We start from the raw sequence: 15,655 nt of genomic DNA on the forward strand, positions 1-15,655 counted from the left end.
GCTCGTGACAGTCTCTTCCTGGCAATGAACCCCAGTGATGCTGTGAGCATACATATTGCCACATACAGAAACTGCCCCAGATTAGAGACCACCCTGATATAGTAGTCACACCATTACCATGCAAGCTTTTGCTGTCAGCTCAAGTTCTGGCTTAGATAGCTTTTGGTCACCTCCTTGATTTCCTATACAACAACCTCATGGCTCGTCAGATGCCTGGGAAAGAGGAGAGGAAGCACCAGGACGAGGATAGCCCTGGAGCAGCTTGGAGAGGGAGACCTGCCGACAAATCTCCCTGCATATCCCCATAGTGCTGTATAAATATCATCAACCATGGTAGTTCTGCTCCTTTAGGAAGCTCTTCTCTCCTTCATGTGTGTTTTTACCCTCCCACTGACACGATACAAAGGACCTCTGGGTTTTTTGACAAGTTTGTTTCTTTTTCTTTTCTTTTTTTTAATGGAGGCTGCCCACATTTTGCTGCTACAGAGAAAGCCATTAAACAAAACAAAACAAAAAAACCTTAAGTGGCTTTGAGGAGACAAAGATATTTTCCCCTGGGGCTTTAAATTGAGAAGACTAGCGTTACTGTGAAGAGATGGACTCGTGGCATTACTGTGAAAAGATCATACACGCTACTAGTTAGAAAGAGAAACAAAATTACAGGGAAGGTCAATCGTCAAAACCTAGCCCTTTGGGGATCAAGATCAGCTGATCAGAACGTGACTACATCTTCCAACTATGCAGAGAAGAGGCAGCAGAACTTGTGATGTAGAGGTTCTGGGGGACAATAAAGGGATGGTTTGTTTCCAACAGGAAATAAAATGACAGGCAAGAAGGATTTCTCACTAATTAAAAAAAATAAAAATCCCGTGAACCTTTCTGGAGTTGGTTGGTTTGAATTTTTCCCAGTTGTTGCTGTCTGTGACAAGGAAGGAAATCTTAATCAAGGTTCAATGATTTAACCATGTCACAGTAATCGTCAAAATGATGGCAAGGCTCAAATGGGAAACAGATTTACCAGGAGGCAATCTAGTTCCATTTTATCCTCTGCCCATCTGCAGTCTATTCAATTCATATGCTTTATCAAGGGCACCTGGCTGGGTTTCTTTCTTTTTTCTCCCTCCCTGCTACCAGCCTTGGGCCCTGAATTTGGGGAAAGAGCTTAAAGTATTTCCTGTCTTCACCGCTCCAAATCTCAGTTCCTGTTTGTTTCAAGCCTTGAACTAAGGACACAGACTTTCAATATGAATTTAAATAAGGCTGTTTCAATCACTATGTTACACTGGTGATACATTAAGGTATCGCAGAGAGAAGTTTATCCTGCTACATGCTAACACTGCCTTGTCCTGAAATCAAGGCCTGCTTTAGTTAACATTTCTAGCGTGTTGTGAGCTCACACTCCTATGGCATTGCTGAGCACACCTCCACGTGCTGATAGTCCTATCTGTTCCATCCTGGACTCTCACTCCTGCAATGAGGCTGGACATACTGGTACAGGATGGAATCTGCAAGTCAAACCAGATACATTCGGGACTCCAGCTGCTGCAGAATAGGTGGGATATACTGGCACTTTTTGGAACCATACTCTTCCAGTGTTACCCTATGCGTCTTGCATCTTTTCTACTGCTCCCACACACTCTGGGATGTCATAGACTCATGCTCTGTCTCTGTCCCATCCTTGACTCTCCCTCCTGCACTGTGTGCCTGTTATGCCCTTTGCCTGTGTGGTCAGAGATTTCTGCTACATGCAGGAACTACTTTTCTCTGGGCCAGTTAATTTTAAATGAGGGCCTTACGAAAACTATTGCTGGGCCACACACGTATTCATACACCAGCAGTGGTAAAAGAGGTGGGACACATTTTCAACAGAGGAGCTTTAATTTGTGTGCCGATATGCCTATGCATAAAAGTAATTCTGTGAGTAACAGGGGTAATTGCACTTGCACAATTACCTGATTTGCTTGCATAGATGTGCATTTACTATACCTACAGGTTCATGTATATGGATTAGTCACAAGCACTGTGGATTCCTGCATGGGTCTGAGCTGGGGCAGCACATTAAGCAAGCAGACTGCCCCAGCCAGGCAGCAGGGAGCTCTGCTACACGCACACAGGAAAGTCTCCGTACCTTTTCGAGGAGAGCATTCTGCCAGAGTCTGAACATCATCATGTACGTCCTATCTCGGGCACCGAAAGAAGTGAAAAAGTGCTGAAAGGGCAGAGACAGAGAGAAAAAGTGAATGCCAGCAAAAAACAGAGGAACCCGATTTCAGCCTTTGTGAGCAGAACACATGGAGAATTAATGAGCTTATTGAAAGCAGAACTGTTCAACTACTGAGCAAAGGGGGGATCTGAGCGTCACTTACCCAAGGGAGCATGTTTGAGGACATGATAAGTAGCCATTAACTCAATAACCTACACTGTGAGTCAAAAATTCATGTGCGAGGGGTTTGTAAGGTAAATAGCATTATCCCCATTTTAGAGATGGGAAGTCTGAGGCTCAGAGAGGGGAAATGATTTGCCCAACTGGCAGGGATTAGTGATTTCCCAGTCCCTTTCCCTAATGCCATCCTTGCATAACCCTTTCCCCACACAACAATCCATTCGCTGTCCCTAGATCAGCCAGCCTTATCTCAGGGTCTGGATGCTGTCCCTACATTACCCTCATGTCCCCAAAGCTACACTTAGCAGTATGCAGTGTGTATATTGCATCTCTGCGTCTACCCAAGGCCAACATCAGCGCTGACCCCACGTTAGGTATTTATACCACCCCGGCACCAGACTAGCTTAGCACGCACCTTGTGCAGATTGGCCAGAAGTGGAGGGTTCTGGGACATACCTTTTCAGTGTCAGTGCAAACTTGGATGGCATTAGGAATGAGCCGTGCAGTTTTTTCCTTGGTCATGGAGCAGATATCCTTCAAACGGACTGTCAGCTATGGTCAGGGCCATGGCACAAGAGAAAAGGGACGCGAGAAAGAGAAAGGGGATAAAGAGGTGAGTTAACGAAGAAGTCACAGCATGCCCAGAATGCTTTTGAGATGGGCAAGAAAATCCTGACAGCCCTGAAAATCACAACCCTGATGGAGAAGTAAGAGGGTCTTTACCAGTGTTTCCCAGCGGAAGATGTTGCTGTAGAAGCAGATCCAGTTTTCGGAGAGGTAGAGTCGACCCTGCAGGAGAATGTCTCTTTGAAGCGCACATGAGTAATCTGTGGATAGGCACCAGAAGATAAGCAGGAAGCAGGAGCACTGGCATATTGCTTGAGCTGGCAGGCCAGACAGAACCACAACTATGCCAAAACAAGTCAAAGAGCTGAGCCAGGAAAAATGCCTGTATTTTCCTTTCCACTGTTCGGTGCCATTAGACATAGCTCTGCCCGCCTGAACCATCCCCAACAGCTCTTCTCCCTCCTCAGCATTTGCACCTTCCAGACAGTAACGGGTGGTTCCCAGATCATCACGCACGCACAGTACGAGTGAACGGATGCAGTGCGACGGGCAGTAGTCAAATCGCTGCAGCACGGTGGCTTAACTGGGAGTGGGAGAAACGGGCAACACCGTGTGAAGGGGCAGCACAGAGCAGGTGTGAAGGAGGGGTTACAGGGAGAAGGTGGAGCAGTGCGACTGCTAAGGTGGGTAACCCAAAATAAACAAGAAAAAGGCCCACGTGACAACTCTGGACCTTCCTCCTGACACACATATGGGGAACGTGGAGCTGGATGGGAACTTGGCACAGCTGGACCTCTTCGGTGGCTTAAACTTTACCCATCTGTGCTGAGGCCTTTGCTTTAACCCTCCTTTCCCCCACCCCTCCACACACTACTCATTGCCTGCTTATACTCAGCCCTTTCTTCTCCCCTTCCCTCAGATACTCTCCCCTCCATCAGACAAGGATCGTTGTGGTAGGTAACATGAGTTAGCAGCTGCAAACCAGCTCTCAGGCTAACCCCTCACCTGACTCACCAAGTGGGAAGGGGACTTTTCTCCAGGCTCTCGAAGCCATTAGGAGCCAGATCCTCAGGCAGAGCCAATCAGTGTTGCTTTAGTGAAGCCAGCAGCAAAAGGGCCGTTTGCACCAGCTGAGGATCGGGCCCTACATATACGGGAGGCAGGCAACGGGCTTGTTCACTATACTTATGGCTGCATGCAGAGTACGGACACTGCACATTCCACTAGTGTAGGTGTGAACAGCTGTGTGGAGGGTGAGGCACTGTTTAGGTGGGTGGAGTACAGGGGAATCAGCCTCACCTGTGCCAGAGCCTTTCACTGCTGGGTGGAGCTCCGCACGGCAGCGCGGGACGCAGCTGCCCTTTCACTAACTGCGGCGTGGAGCTCTGCACGGCAGCGTGGACGCAGCTGCCCTTTCACTCACTGTGGCGTGGAGCTCCACACGGCAGCGTGGACGCAGCCGGCCTTTCACTGCGGCATGGAGCTACGCACGGCAGCGTGGATGCAGCCAGCCTTTCACTGCAGCGTGGAGCTAACCACACCCTACACACCACCGCAAGTGTAGACAAGGCTTCAGGGTGACCTCTTTCTAGAGGAAAGAGACTCATGCACCTGTCCCTGAGCTTCCTCCCGAAACGTCCGCCCACAGCCTAGCAGGGCACGGTGCAGAAGGGCAGGGAGGAGCCCAGCCAGCCTTACCTACTATGAGGCGCTCAGTGTCAGGAAGCTGTTTGAAGAGTTTCCTAAAGTCTTCATTACGCTGTTTATACGTCGGACTCAACACCTGCAAATAACAGAGTGACCATTAGAGAGGGACTGGGAGTGGCGGGGAGAGAAAGACAAGGACATCAGGGCATGGGGTGCAAGGAGGAGATTCAATGAGTTTATAAAAGCAGGAGATTTTATCCCAGTGACACATCGAGGGGAAGATTGGGGGCTTAGTTTAGTAAGTGTGCAGAAGGCAGGAATAAAGGAGGAAGAGACCCTGACTTGTCAGAGAAGTGGGAGCAGCAAGCAGAAGGGCTATGCCATGGTCTGCTCGACGGCAGCGTAGAACAGCACAGCAGTGACAGCTGCAGGGAAGCTCTCATGGACTGCAGACTTTCCCAGCACCAGGTGCTAGAGGAGCTCTGGAGGTGGTGCATCCCACCAGCTATTCCAGAAGACAGCAATGCAGGGAGTGGTATAGGAACCCGAGTGTCAGGTGCTGCAGAGAATGAGGTAGAAACACTGGCACTGGGAGCTCATGGATGCTGAAGTCTGGAGCTCTCCCTGCCGACTGGTGTGGTGCCAGCACTCCCGTGGGAGACAGGAGAGGCTGCATGTGGGGACTTTACGCTGGCCCAAATGAAGACAATCAATGGGAGTTTTGCCACTGGCTGCAGCAAGACCATGAGCTGGCTCCTCTCCTGTGTTTACTAAATTTTAGTATGAATCCATCTCGGGAGCGGTAATCTTGGCCAAATGCAGCCTCCTTGGCCAATGCTGACTTCTGAGAATGGCTGAACCTTCCCCGCCGGCAGAGCCTTCTGAGAGCTATGAATGGAAGCAGGCAGAAATGCCAATGTAGCACATCTCTCCTCTAATCCAGAATGCTCCCTTCTCCTGAAGTACAGCCCCGTCTGTCTAATCCCTTCCCACCCCTATTCTTGCAGGGCAACACGTTCCCTGAGTCAGAAAGACAGGTGAATGAGGGTAGAACGCAGGGAATTCAGAAGTCGCCTTCTACTAGAGGAAGGGGAGGGAGAGGACACCAGGGAGATTACTTGCCATGTGTAATACAAAAGTATTAGCACAGGAAGAAGTGAAGAAAAAAAAATCATGCAAAAATCAGCCCCTCTCATTCCCCTGAGAACTGTCTCACTAAGAATTTAGCTGCTTCTCCTTTGCACCCCCCTTCGAGTTTGATTAATAAGCCATTAATAGCTCTTTGCGTCATCTAGGTCCTTCAGAGACAGTCTGTGGACCCAAAGATAGGTACTTCATTACCATGTCACAGTCTTGCACTGGACACAGAAATTTGCAGGTGTGTGAATTGGGAATTTACTCACCAATATGCCAATCTGAGCATCCAAATGTGGGCTCAGGGCTAGAGGTGGGCCCAGAGGAGGAGTTCCAGCCTGGAGCCAAATTTCTCCAAAGCTCATGGTGGGGTGAGCTAGGAGAAGGGGTGCAATCAGAACTGAGGTTTTGGTTCAGCCCATTAGAGAGATTGAGTTGAGCAGTAAACTTTGGATCTGGATCAGAACCTTCCCCTGCAGTCGGGGACATTCCGATCCCCAGTTTGGGCTTGGGATTCTCCATGAGGGCTTCCATATTTAAAAACTGGACTCTCCAGAGTCTTCTGTTTGGCAGTGGGATCTAAGTGGCAAAGAGAGGAGGCACCAGAACTTCTGTGACACTGATAAATGAAGACACTCACGGCTGGAATTTCTTCTGATCCTGGGCTGTCATATTCTTGGGGTGAACTGTTCAGCCCCCCCAGGTACCACAGCAACTCCTCGTTCTCTTGACCCAGCATGGGGCCCCAGAGCGCACCACACTCCAGCAAGCAATCCATGACACCCCCTCGATACCTTCGACCTCTCCGCCACCCTCCCCTTCTCCGGCTCACACTGCCACTTGCACTGGTTCAGATTCAAAGTCAATGAATGAAGACACAGCAGCAGCCTGCTTCTCTCCTCCTCACATTCAGCTCTTCTGCCCTAGCAGTCTCTGCAGCTCCAGAGAAGAATCACTCTCCAAGAGACTTTGAAAAAGTGGCTCATAAGGGGAACTCATTGGTCAGCACTATTCGCGCTCTTGTGGCTTCTCTCTCACTGGTCACCACTCGGGAGTATCCTTTAAAGGAGCACTGCAAAAGTGCCTTCAGCTGGAAGAGTCCAAGCGGGGCTGCAAGGGGGCAGCAGTGCCTTACAGACACGGCTGCTCAGGACAAGCAGACACTTACATAGTCCAGCTCTCCAGGACCCCACAGTGTTAGCAGTAAATCACAGATCTAGCCTCAAATTCCGAGGCTGCTCAGGACACCAGTATGCAGCTCACCAACACAGCCTGCTGATCAGAGAAGCAGTAACTTATTTCTTCAGCGCCTGCCTCAGGCTCTCCTCTCCCATCTCCTTTCTGCTCTGAAAGGCAGCTTTGGTCTTTGTTAATTTTTCTCATGGACAGCGCGGGTGGGGAGATACTGAAATGATTTGCACATGCTTTAAGTTACTGGATCTGGATAACTCTGTCGGCCAATGCCCTGCAGTAACCCAGGCTCAGCCCTGCCTCCAACAGATGTTTCCTGTAATGGAAAGTTGTTGGACAGAGCTTGCGTTGAGGGGGAGGGGAAGGGAGGAGGAGAGCACAGCTATGATGAAATCAGCAACATGAGGGGAGACTGGACTGGTCTGGAGCTCTATAACCCCAAGATGCCTTTGAAAAACTTGAGTTCCTCCTTTTATTCAGGTTTCAGAGTAGCAGCCGTGTTAGTCTGTATTCGCAAAAAGAAAAGGAGTACTTGTGGCACCTTAGAGACTCATGAAGTGAGCTGCAGCTCACGAAAGCTTATGCTCAAATAAATTTGCTAGTCTCTAAGGTGCCACAAGTACTCCTTTCCTTTTATTCAGTAACCAGGTCCACGTTTGCAAGGTAGGGTGAGGATTGCCTTCAAGCTCCGGCAGCTGGACTCGCTGAGAGTTTCAGGGGAGATTGGTTTAAACTTCTGCAATCCACAGTGGCTGCCCCCCTCACTACCCCATCCCCCTTAAAGTGCAGAAATGCTCCAAGGAGGACATGCACAGGAAGACTTTGGTAATATGGCACAGCTCCTGTTCAGAATGCAGGGTCACTGATGATGATGATGATTCTGTGGGAGCTGGGCCAGAGTGTATCCAGTAAAAGACTCAAAGAACTGTGCACAAGTACATCTACAAAACCTCAGCTCTGGCTAAGCCAGAGGAACCAGAATAGGGCTTAATCCCAGGCACAGGGACTGTGACTCACTGATGCGAAAGAGAGATTCCTGGGGAAGCAGGCAAGCAGCTTGCATTTGGTTCAGTAATCTCTCTCACCCCAGACACTCAAAAGTGGAATGGCTGAAGTTAGACTGGACACAGATGTGTGTCTCTCAGCATCGCCAGGAGCGAAGCAATATGCCCCATCTGCCAACAACAACAGTGGAGGGTGACTTCTACAAACCAACACTACTATATTCAACAGTGACAGCTTGCTCTGTGATGGGGGTCTAGTGCTGCAGACAACTGCAATGTAAGGGCTTTGGTCACGGTCATGAATGGAGCTGGTTGAGAAACTACTTCCAAAATCACCTGCAGGGGCAACTGATGTTTCTCTTCTCTTTGCACATCCACCTACCTCCTCTGCAAAGAAGCACATACTGATAGCAAGAGCCAGGCGGAGTTGATGATGGTAAACATTAACTCTACCACAAACACAGGGAGCTGGGACAGAATGACACCATGGGGGGGGGGGGGGGGGTGGAGGTGGGGGCAAGGACAGATAAGATGTTAGGGTAAAGGGTGGATTTCACATGGAGAAACATCCTTGGCTTTGGCTGTTCAAACACAGACACAAATCCTCTGGCAGGAAACCCAAAGCAATCGATGTGGGAGGGAGAGGACAGGGAGGCTTGGCAAAGGATGGTCTGGGACTGTACAACATAGAAAACTAAAGGAGAGCGGGAGAGACATTGAGAGGGAGCGGAGAAGAATCCTCTGCTCAGAGCTGCACCAAGGATGGACTTGGTCCTCGATGTTTCACGAAGGATGTACACAGGCTTTGGGATTGAAATGGATACCTATGACAAAAGCAGGCCAAATTCTTTGCTGGCACAAGAGGGCAAAACTGTTGTTGCCCCCATTAATACTAGCAAGGAACTTGGCCAAATACTCTGCAAAATTTGTTCCAATGTCTTTGATTTGCCAGTGTTTGCAGCCTCTTTTCGGCTTTCCCCATATATTCTAACCGAAGGAGTCTCCTGCCAGGAGTGTACAGCCGTTTTTAAAGAGAATGGCAGGAATGCTGAGCAATTTTCAAGTAATTATTGGGGAATTTTGGTGTCAAGTAAATTTTGAATTCCCAATCACTAGATTAGGAAATGCCTGATTTCTAGGCCAGATTAACAAAAGGAGTGCTTTGCTGGTGTGGCAATACCAGTATATTACACCAGCAAAGCGATCCTAGTGTGGACACAGTTTATATGGGCATTACAGCTTTTGCCAGTACAGTTTATTTCTACCCTCCCTCCCCCTCCCGAGCAAAACAAACTATCAGCAAAAGCATAGTTTTGCTGGTATAATTGTGTCTACATTAGGGGCTTTGGCCTGCACAGCTACACTGGTCAGAGATCACACTTCTTCACACCCAAATAACATAGGTGTGCCAGCAAACACTTGTAGAGTAAACCTGGCCTTTGTGCTAAGATCCTCCAATCAGAGAACAGAACATATCACAAGGACATACATGCCCAATCAAAACTAACTGATGCAGGTCAAAGTTTGAATATTGAAAACTTGTAACGAATTGCTGATGAACTAGATAGAGACCAAGAATTATTTGCAGAAATTACCCAGTGAATCATTTAAAACAATGGGTTTCAGAGTAGCAGCCGTGTTAGTCTGTATCTGCAAAAAGAACAGGAGTACTTGTGGCACCTTAGAGACTAACCAATTTATTTGAGCATGAGCTTTCGAGAGCTACAGCTCACGTCATCGGATGCATGCAGTGGAAAATACAGTGGGGAGATTTTATATACACAGAGAACATGAAACAATGGATGTTACCACACACACTGTAACGAGAGTGATCAGGTAAGGTGAACTATTACAGGTGAGCTGGTAATAGGTCACCTTACCTGATCACTCTCATTACAGTGTGTGTGGTAACATCCATTGTTTCATGTTCTCTGTGTATATAAAATCTCCCCACTGTATTTTCCACTGCATGCATCCGATGAAGTGAGCTGTAGCTCTCGAAAGCTCATGCTCAAATAAATTGGTTAGTCTCTAAGGTGCCACAAGTCCTCCTTTTCTTTGTTTAAAACAATGGCAACATTTGAGAAAAATCTCAAGTTGGCTGCAGACAATTCACAAGCAAAAGAGAACTGGTGTTTATCAAACAAACTGCTTACTCATCTGTACTACTGGGGCCTTGTGCAGTGCGTCCCTCCATACTGTGTCATTGTCTGATTCTGAGTCAGTAGCTCAGGCTGACACGCAATGGTGAAGCAGTTTCAGACATCACTTTCCTTTCTCCCAAAGGTATACACAGCTTATCTCCTTCAGTTTTCTTTTTGGTTGGTGTTTTGGGGTGTGTGTGAAGATCTTTTACTCTGAGAGCTTGAATCTCTCTCTCGTATAGTAAAAAAAGGGGGGGGGGAGGGTGTCTCTCTGTTTCAATCTCTCCTCCATTTAACTTCTTTCACTACCTTTCTTTTTCATCTTTCCAGTGGACCTTATGCCTCTCCTACTTTTTACTCTCAGTTTGAGTACACCATGGCTCTGATTCTCCACTATCTTGCATCTTGTGCCATCATTCACCCCTGTGCAAAGGGAGTGTAAAAAACGACCATTCTGTTTGCGTGGGGGGGGGGGGTCCACCTATTTTGCTTAGGTGCAAACAGCAATACATTGTATTGACAAATCAGGCCCTGTTGCTGCAGCTGACACGAGTTTGCTTGTATTATTGCACACAGTACTGCCGCGAGGCATATGTCACACCAAAGCTACTGTAGATGAAACTACAGCACTTGACTGAATGCTGTATTTTAATCAGTCCTTCCCAGCAAGCAGTATACTGCCTTTGTTAGAGAGTTTGGTCTTCCATCTTGAATGTATTTGTAATTTGAACAGGGTCTGGATGATGATTTTGTAGAGAGCGAGAGAAAAGTACGTGCTTATCACAATCCCATCTCTGGTCTTCCGGTGTTTTGTGATGACAGGGTAGCACACGCTGCTTTGAGTGAGATGGTACTAGAAGCTGAATGTTCAATTGTGTGTGTGGATCAACAGAGGTAATAGCCCGAACTCTCCTCTGGAGCCACTGTTGGGAAAGTTCATTTGTGTGTGCGTGCAGCGTTTGTGTGGACAACTGTAAACAATGCAGAGTTTCTGGTGGCGCTTCATCCCACTCATTATAGTCTGTGGTTAGAGCTGCGCCCCAGACTTTGCTCTCAAAGAGAAATGGATTGAATCATGCTGCTGTGCTGTCAGAGCCTTTCAGCACGTTTCTTACAGGAAGTTTAAATAATTCTAGAGGCATTTCAATGATGTAGGCAGAAAGCAGTGAATTCTTGTGAATGATTTTTGTAACCAGGGTGGAACTCCCTGATGCCCTTATCATGAAGCCAATGTGCATAGCGGGTTTAGAGTGAGCTATAAGGAAAAGAAGAGGTGGAGGAACTGAGGCAGAGAAACAGAGAAGGAGAATATTCAATGCAAACACACACCAGGAGAGAGAGAAAGCAAGCTGCAGGGGGTGAACTCTACAGGGAGATATGAGAGTGGGGGTAGGGCTGGCCCAGGGAGCTGATTAGTCGATAGAAAGCCCCTTGGATGCACCTGGGTCTTGCAGGTCCCTGGAGCCAGCTCTGTTTGCTCTATCTTGTCAAGGACATCTCTTTACTCTTGCTAATTCTCTCTCACCAGTGACTGGGAAGGAATATTTGGCAGTACTGCATCCACTCCCGGCGGTTTGGCCTCCATCTGCACAGAGATCGCAGGAGGTGATTTACAGAAGCTGCACTTGCTACATACAGCAGCTGGAAATGCTGGAGAAGCCCGACACTCTGGCACCAGAGAGCCAAGAACCCTGAGGTCATACCCCTATTTAGGGACAGTCAAGAGAGGAGGGTCACCAGAGTGATTTATAGCGGAGCAGGCAGAAGACAAGAATGGAAGGCTGGGCTGTCTACATGTCTCCATAGAGTCCTCCTTGGCTCTGACCTTGGATGTGGAACCTGAGGAATATAAACTGAATCCTCCATGCTCTGACAGGGAACAGGGCCTGTCGTCCCAAGTGGGGAAAGAAAGAAAGAAAGGAAAGAAGTGATTGTTTATGGAAAGAAGTGAAATGTTTCCAGAATACACATATAGACTTTTCAAAATATTTACTGGTTGGGGGATTCCTGCTAGTGGCTAAGAGCGTTCCAGCTTCCCACACAGCTAGCTCTGTGCCAGAGACAGGCCCAAGCCCAAACTGTGGATATGAAAACTCACAAACTTTGGGGAAGATTGGATTGGTTCTGCAACCTGATTTCATGGCTTAGGCCCTCTCTCTAGAACGGGCTGGACCAGAACACCACATCCAAACACTCCAAATCCTGGAAAAGCTTGACTCTGGATTTGAAATTTGTTGTTCATGCCCATTTTTACTCTTGTAGGTGTTAGCACCTTGGCTTTCCCTTTCAGCTCCATGATTTCCCTGCACTGGGCCTCACACTAGCCCATACTTCCCTAATCTCAGCTCCTTTACTGAGCCTCAGAAACCCTCTCCCAGCGTTGCTCACTCTCACCATTTTATTGCAAGTCTCAAAATATTTGGTATTTCTCTTACAGATCCAACTCCTGAAGTCATGTTACTACATGACAATCCCAGCTCTCATTTTAAAATAAAATAAGATTCTAGCCCTCGAGGCTGTGGGGAAAAGCTTGAAAACAAAATCCCTGATGTCTCAAAAACCAGGAGGCAAAGAAAAAGAACCCAACATTTATTATAGTTCAAATCCCATGATCTCTTAGCCAATCTCATGATTTTGGGAGCCTGACTCATGGTTTCTGAACACTTGGGATTGGGCCATATTGCCCTGGGCCTGGTTTCTTCCTACTGCTAAGAAATAGCTGTTCCACGGGAGGGATGGTGTCTTGACACCCCATGAACAGCTAGCTGCATTCTCCAGGAGAAGGGGATTGGAAGAATTATTCCACACAGCAGAACGGCTCGACCAAACACACCCTATTTTAGAAAAAGCAGTGAAGCGATTTCGTACATCTACCACAATGCCCATAACACAGCCCTCTTCCCCGTACGTAATAGCAGCATGAGTTGATAAGCTATTGGGTCCCACTGCCGGTAAACTCACACAAGGGAGTGATTTCAACCCATAACCAAATATCAGGGATGTGTGGGTTTGTTATGAGGAGGATAAGTGAGGGACAGAATTGTATCCATTTGCCTGGACATGAGGTTCCTTCTAAGCTGCCAACATATAGCAATACTGTTTAAGGGGGGGATTTTACTAGTGATATTTCTACACTGGCAGAGTGTTTTTGCCAGTATAGCTTATCGCTCAGGAATCCGATACAAGCTATACTAGCAAAAACACTTTTTTGCCAGTCTAAATTGCATTTACACTGGGAGGGTTTGTAGCTAGAGCTATACTGGCAAACCTTTTCTAGGGTGAAGCGGGCCTGAGAAAACTCCGTCACCTTAAGAGTCACTGGACAGGAGGAGATGACATACCAGACCCCTTCTCTCAACAACAACAAGAGACCTGTGCTAATGCAGACAGACAACTCTCTTAGTAAACAGAGCTAGGTGGCGACTCACTGCTGATCTCAGTCACTGCATGCCCGCACCTCACTGTCTCAAAACAGATGAGCAGACACAGAGCACTTAAGCCCAGAAGAGGGACACTCAGAGTGCAGCCTGAGGGCTAAATGTTGACTGCAGAGGTCTGCATGTGCTTAGTAATGGACTTCTAATCAATCAGGCTAATAATCCTGACAAGCCAGGACCCAAGTCTGCTGCTCCTCACCAATGGCTCTGGAAATGCCTTGGGCAGCTTTCCCTTTTCACGGCTGTTGAACTCAACCAGCCAGCCAATAAATCCATGCTCCTCAACCTAGGAGATATGAGCACAGGTGCAGGGCTGCATGTGTTCACTCTGGATCAGAAATGGGTCTATATGATTCAGCTGCAGCCCACATTCTCACTGCAGGTGTGCGATGCGGCTTTCTAAAGCCGGGAAGCTCTTTGGAACAGAGCACTGGCTCGTGAGTTCAGACTCGGTCAGGAGATCTGTTAGCCCCTTTATGACCAGGGTTGCTGGAAGCTGTAGTCTCCAGAGAAAGCAGTTGACTAAGTGTCACAAGACTGGCTACTGGATATTATATAGAGGATTGCTGGTGGCTCAGCCCTGGGGAGATGAGAGAACTCTCACCATGGGTACCAGGCTGGAGGCATAGGAGATATCTAAGAAAGGTCACCGAAGGAGAACGGCATGTCCTCTCCCCCGCCCTGCTTGCTGAAAGCTGGAAGGGCCTCTGTTGGCTATTGAGAGTTCCCTGTGGAAATCTCCTTCAAGTACTTAGCTGGCCCTGAGGAAAGGGACCTGAATTGGTACTGTATTTTAACTCTCAGACTGGGCACCTGCCAGTCAGCCTCCACCCCTGATTTACAGGACATAGAAGGAAAAGGGCTAGGACAGATGGAAGGTCTTTCACTATTGGGGAAGAAGGGCCTACTCTTCTATTGGTTCTGTACTTCGAACTTCACAAACTATAAATTCTCCCCCCGCCCCAGTTGATATGGTCCTGATGCAAATCTCACATGCATCTCTTGGAAAGCATGGGTGGCACCAGAGAACACACTAGGAGGCAGAGGAAGGGTGAGTTCTAAAGCAAATATTCACAGCTGGAAGTTGCTGTAGTCTTGGAAGAAGAAAAGACAAAATGGAACGTGGGAGGGAGCAACTTCTATCGGAGAAGCAGGGACAGGTCAAAGTGGTGTTAAGGGGAGGGGAGATAACATAGCAGGCCACACAGAAACAAGAAAACCAGTTAAAAGCAGCAGGAATAGGGCTGGTGCCTCCACAGCCAAAGCCAGTGTATTAATACAAAGCTGATGGGCAGGAGCGCTTCAGGGAAGAGCTACACTCCTAGGGTGCATGAGGCTCCATAAGTGAGGGTGAGAGTGAGTCTGCGTGCAGTGTAGGTGTACCTGTGTTTCACATGTACAGGTTTAAAGACACGCCCTAGAGCTGACTAAACTGCAAGACTACACCAAAGGCGAGCTCTCTAGGCGCCCCCTGGAGACGGACTCTAATTTATGGATCTGTCCCCGGAGGTGGGGGAAGGGAAAGCGTCTGGTTATCCCAGTGCTGGTGATCCTGGCAAGACATGTGGGAGGGACTGGCCCAACACAATGCAAAGCAGTAGCAAATTACTGACAACTGCTACGCTATCACTAGCATTGATTCCTTTCCTGGAGCTCAGGTGGCCCATCCCCGTTTCCACATTGCTGCTTTCATCTGGCCACAACGGCTTTGTGGACTAAAACAAAAAAAGAAAAAACCACGCAGAACGCAGCCAGTGCTTACTCTCCGGATGTGCTGTCTCTCATGCTGAAAATACATGGAGGAAAAACAAGAGAACAGAAAGATAAGATAGAGCGGACACAAAACCACAAGAGAACCATAGAAGCAGATCACACCAAAGCATCATGCAGCAGGGAATGGCTCCCAGCAGTCACAAAATCAAGCAGCTCTTGTATAAAACACAATGCCATCTTCAGCTATGGTTACTGACTTCTTTACATGCTTCTTTATGCCACTTCTCCATGCTCCTTCTGTCTGTGCTCTGTGTTTCTGAGTACCCCCACCTTTCTGTGCATGTCAGTCTGCTCTCCATACTTCTGATCACCTCTCTGCCGTTTCCTCCTGTCTGCAATCCACGTTTCCTCCAACCCAGTTTGTCTTTCTCTACA

At 48.0% G+C, this 15,655-nt stretch overlaps 1 protein-coding gene across 13 annotated transcripts in view; it reads right to left on the reverse strand.

Moving 5' to 3' along the window:
- The window catches only part of GRAMD1B (GRAM domain containing 1B), a 333,312-nt gene that overhangs the window by 55,922 nt on the left and 261,735 nt on the right, over positions 1-15,655 (reverse strand). For 10 of the 13 annotated variants that reach the window (XR_012155938.2, XR_012155937.2, XR_012155939.2 and 7 more), the window contains 5 exons: positions 15,270-15,293; positions 4,649-4,733; positions 3,107-3,210; positions 2,840-2,935; positions 2,129-2,209 (listed from right to left, as the gene is read on the reverse strand). Coding sequence is in view for 10 of the 13 variants with exons in the window: in XM_073321018.2 (XP_073177119.1) it covers positions 2,129-2,209; positions 2,840-2,935; positions 3,107-3,210; positions 4,649-4,733; positions 15,270-15,293 (390 nt within the window). In the remaining 3 variants the exon portion in view is untranslated. The other 3 variants (XM_073321021.2, XM_073321020.2, XM_078849895.1) reach the window with 2 other exon arrangements.

This window comes from Lepidochelys kempii, chromosome 22 (assembly GCF_965140285.1).
Source record: "Lepidochelys kempii isolate rLepKem1 chromosome 22, rLepKem1.hap1, whole genome shotgun sequence".
Lineage (NCBI taxonomy): Eukaryota > Metazoa > Chordata > Testudines > Cheloniidae > Lepidochelys > Lepidochelys kempii.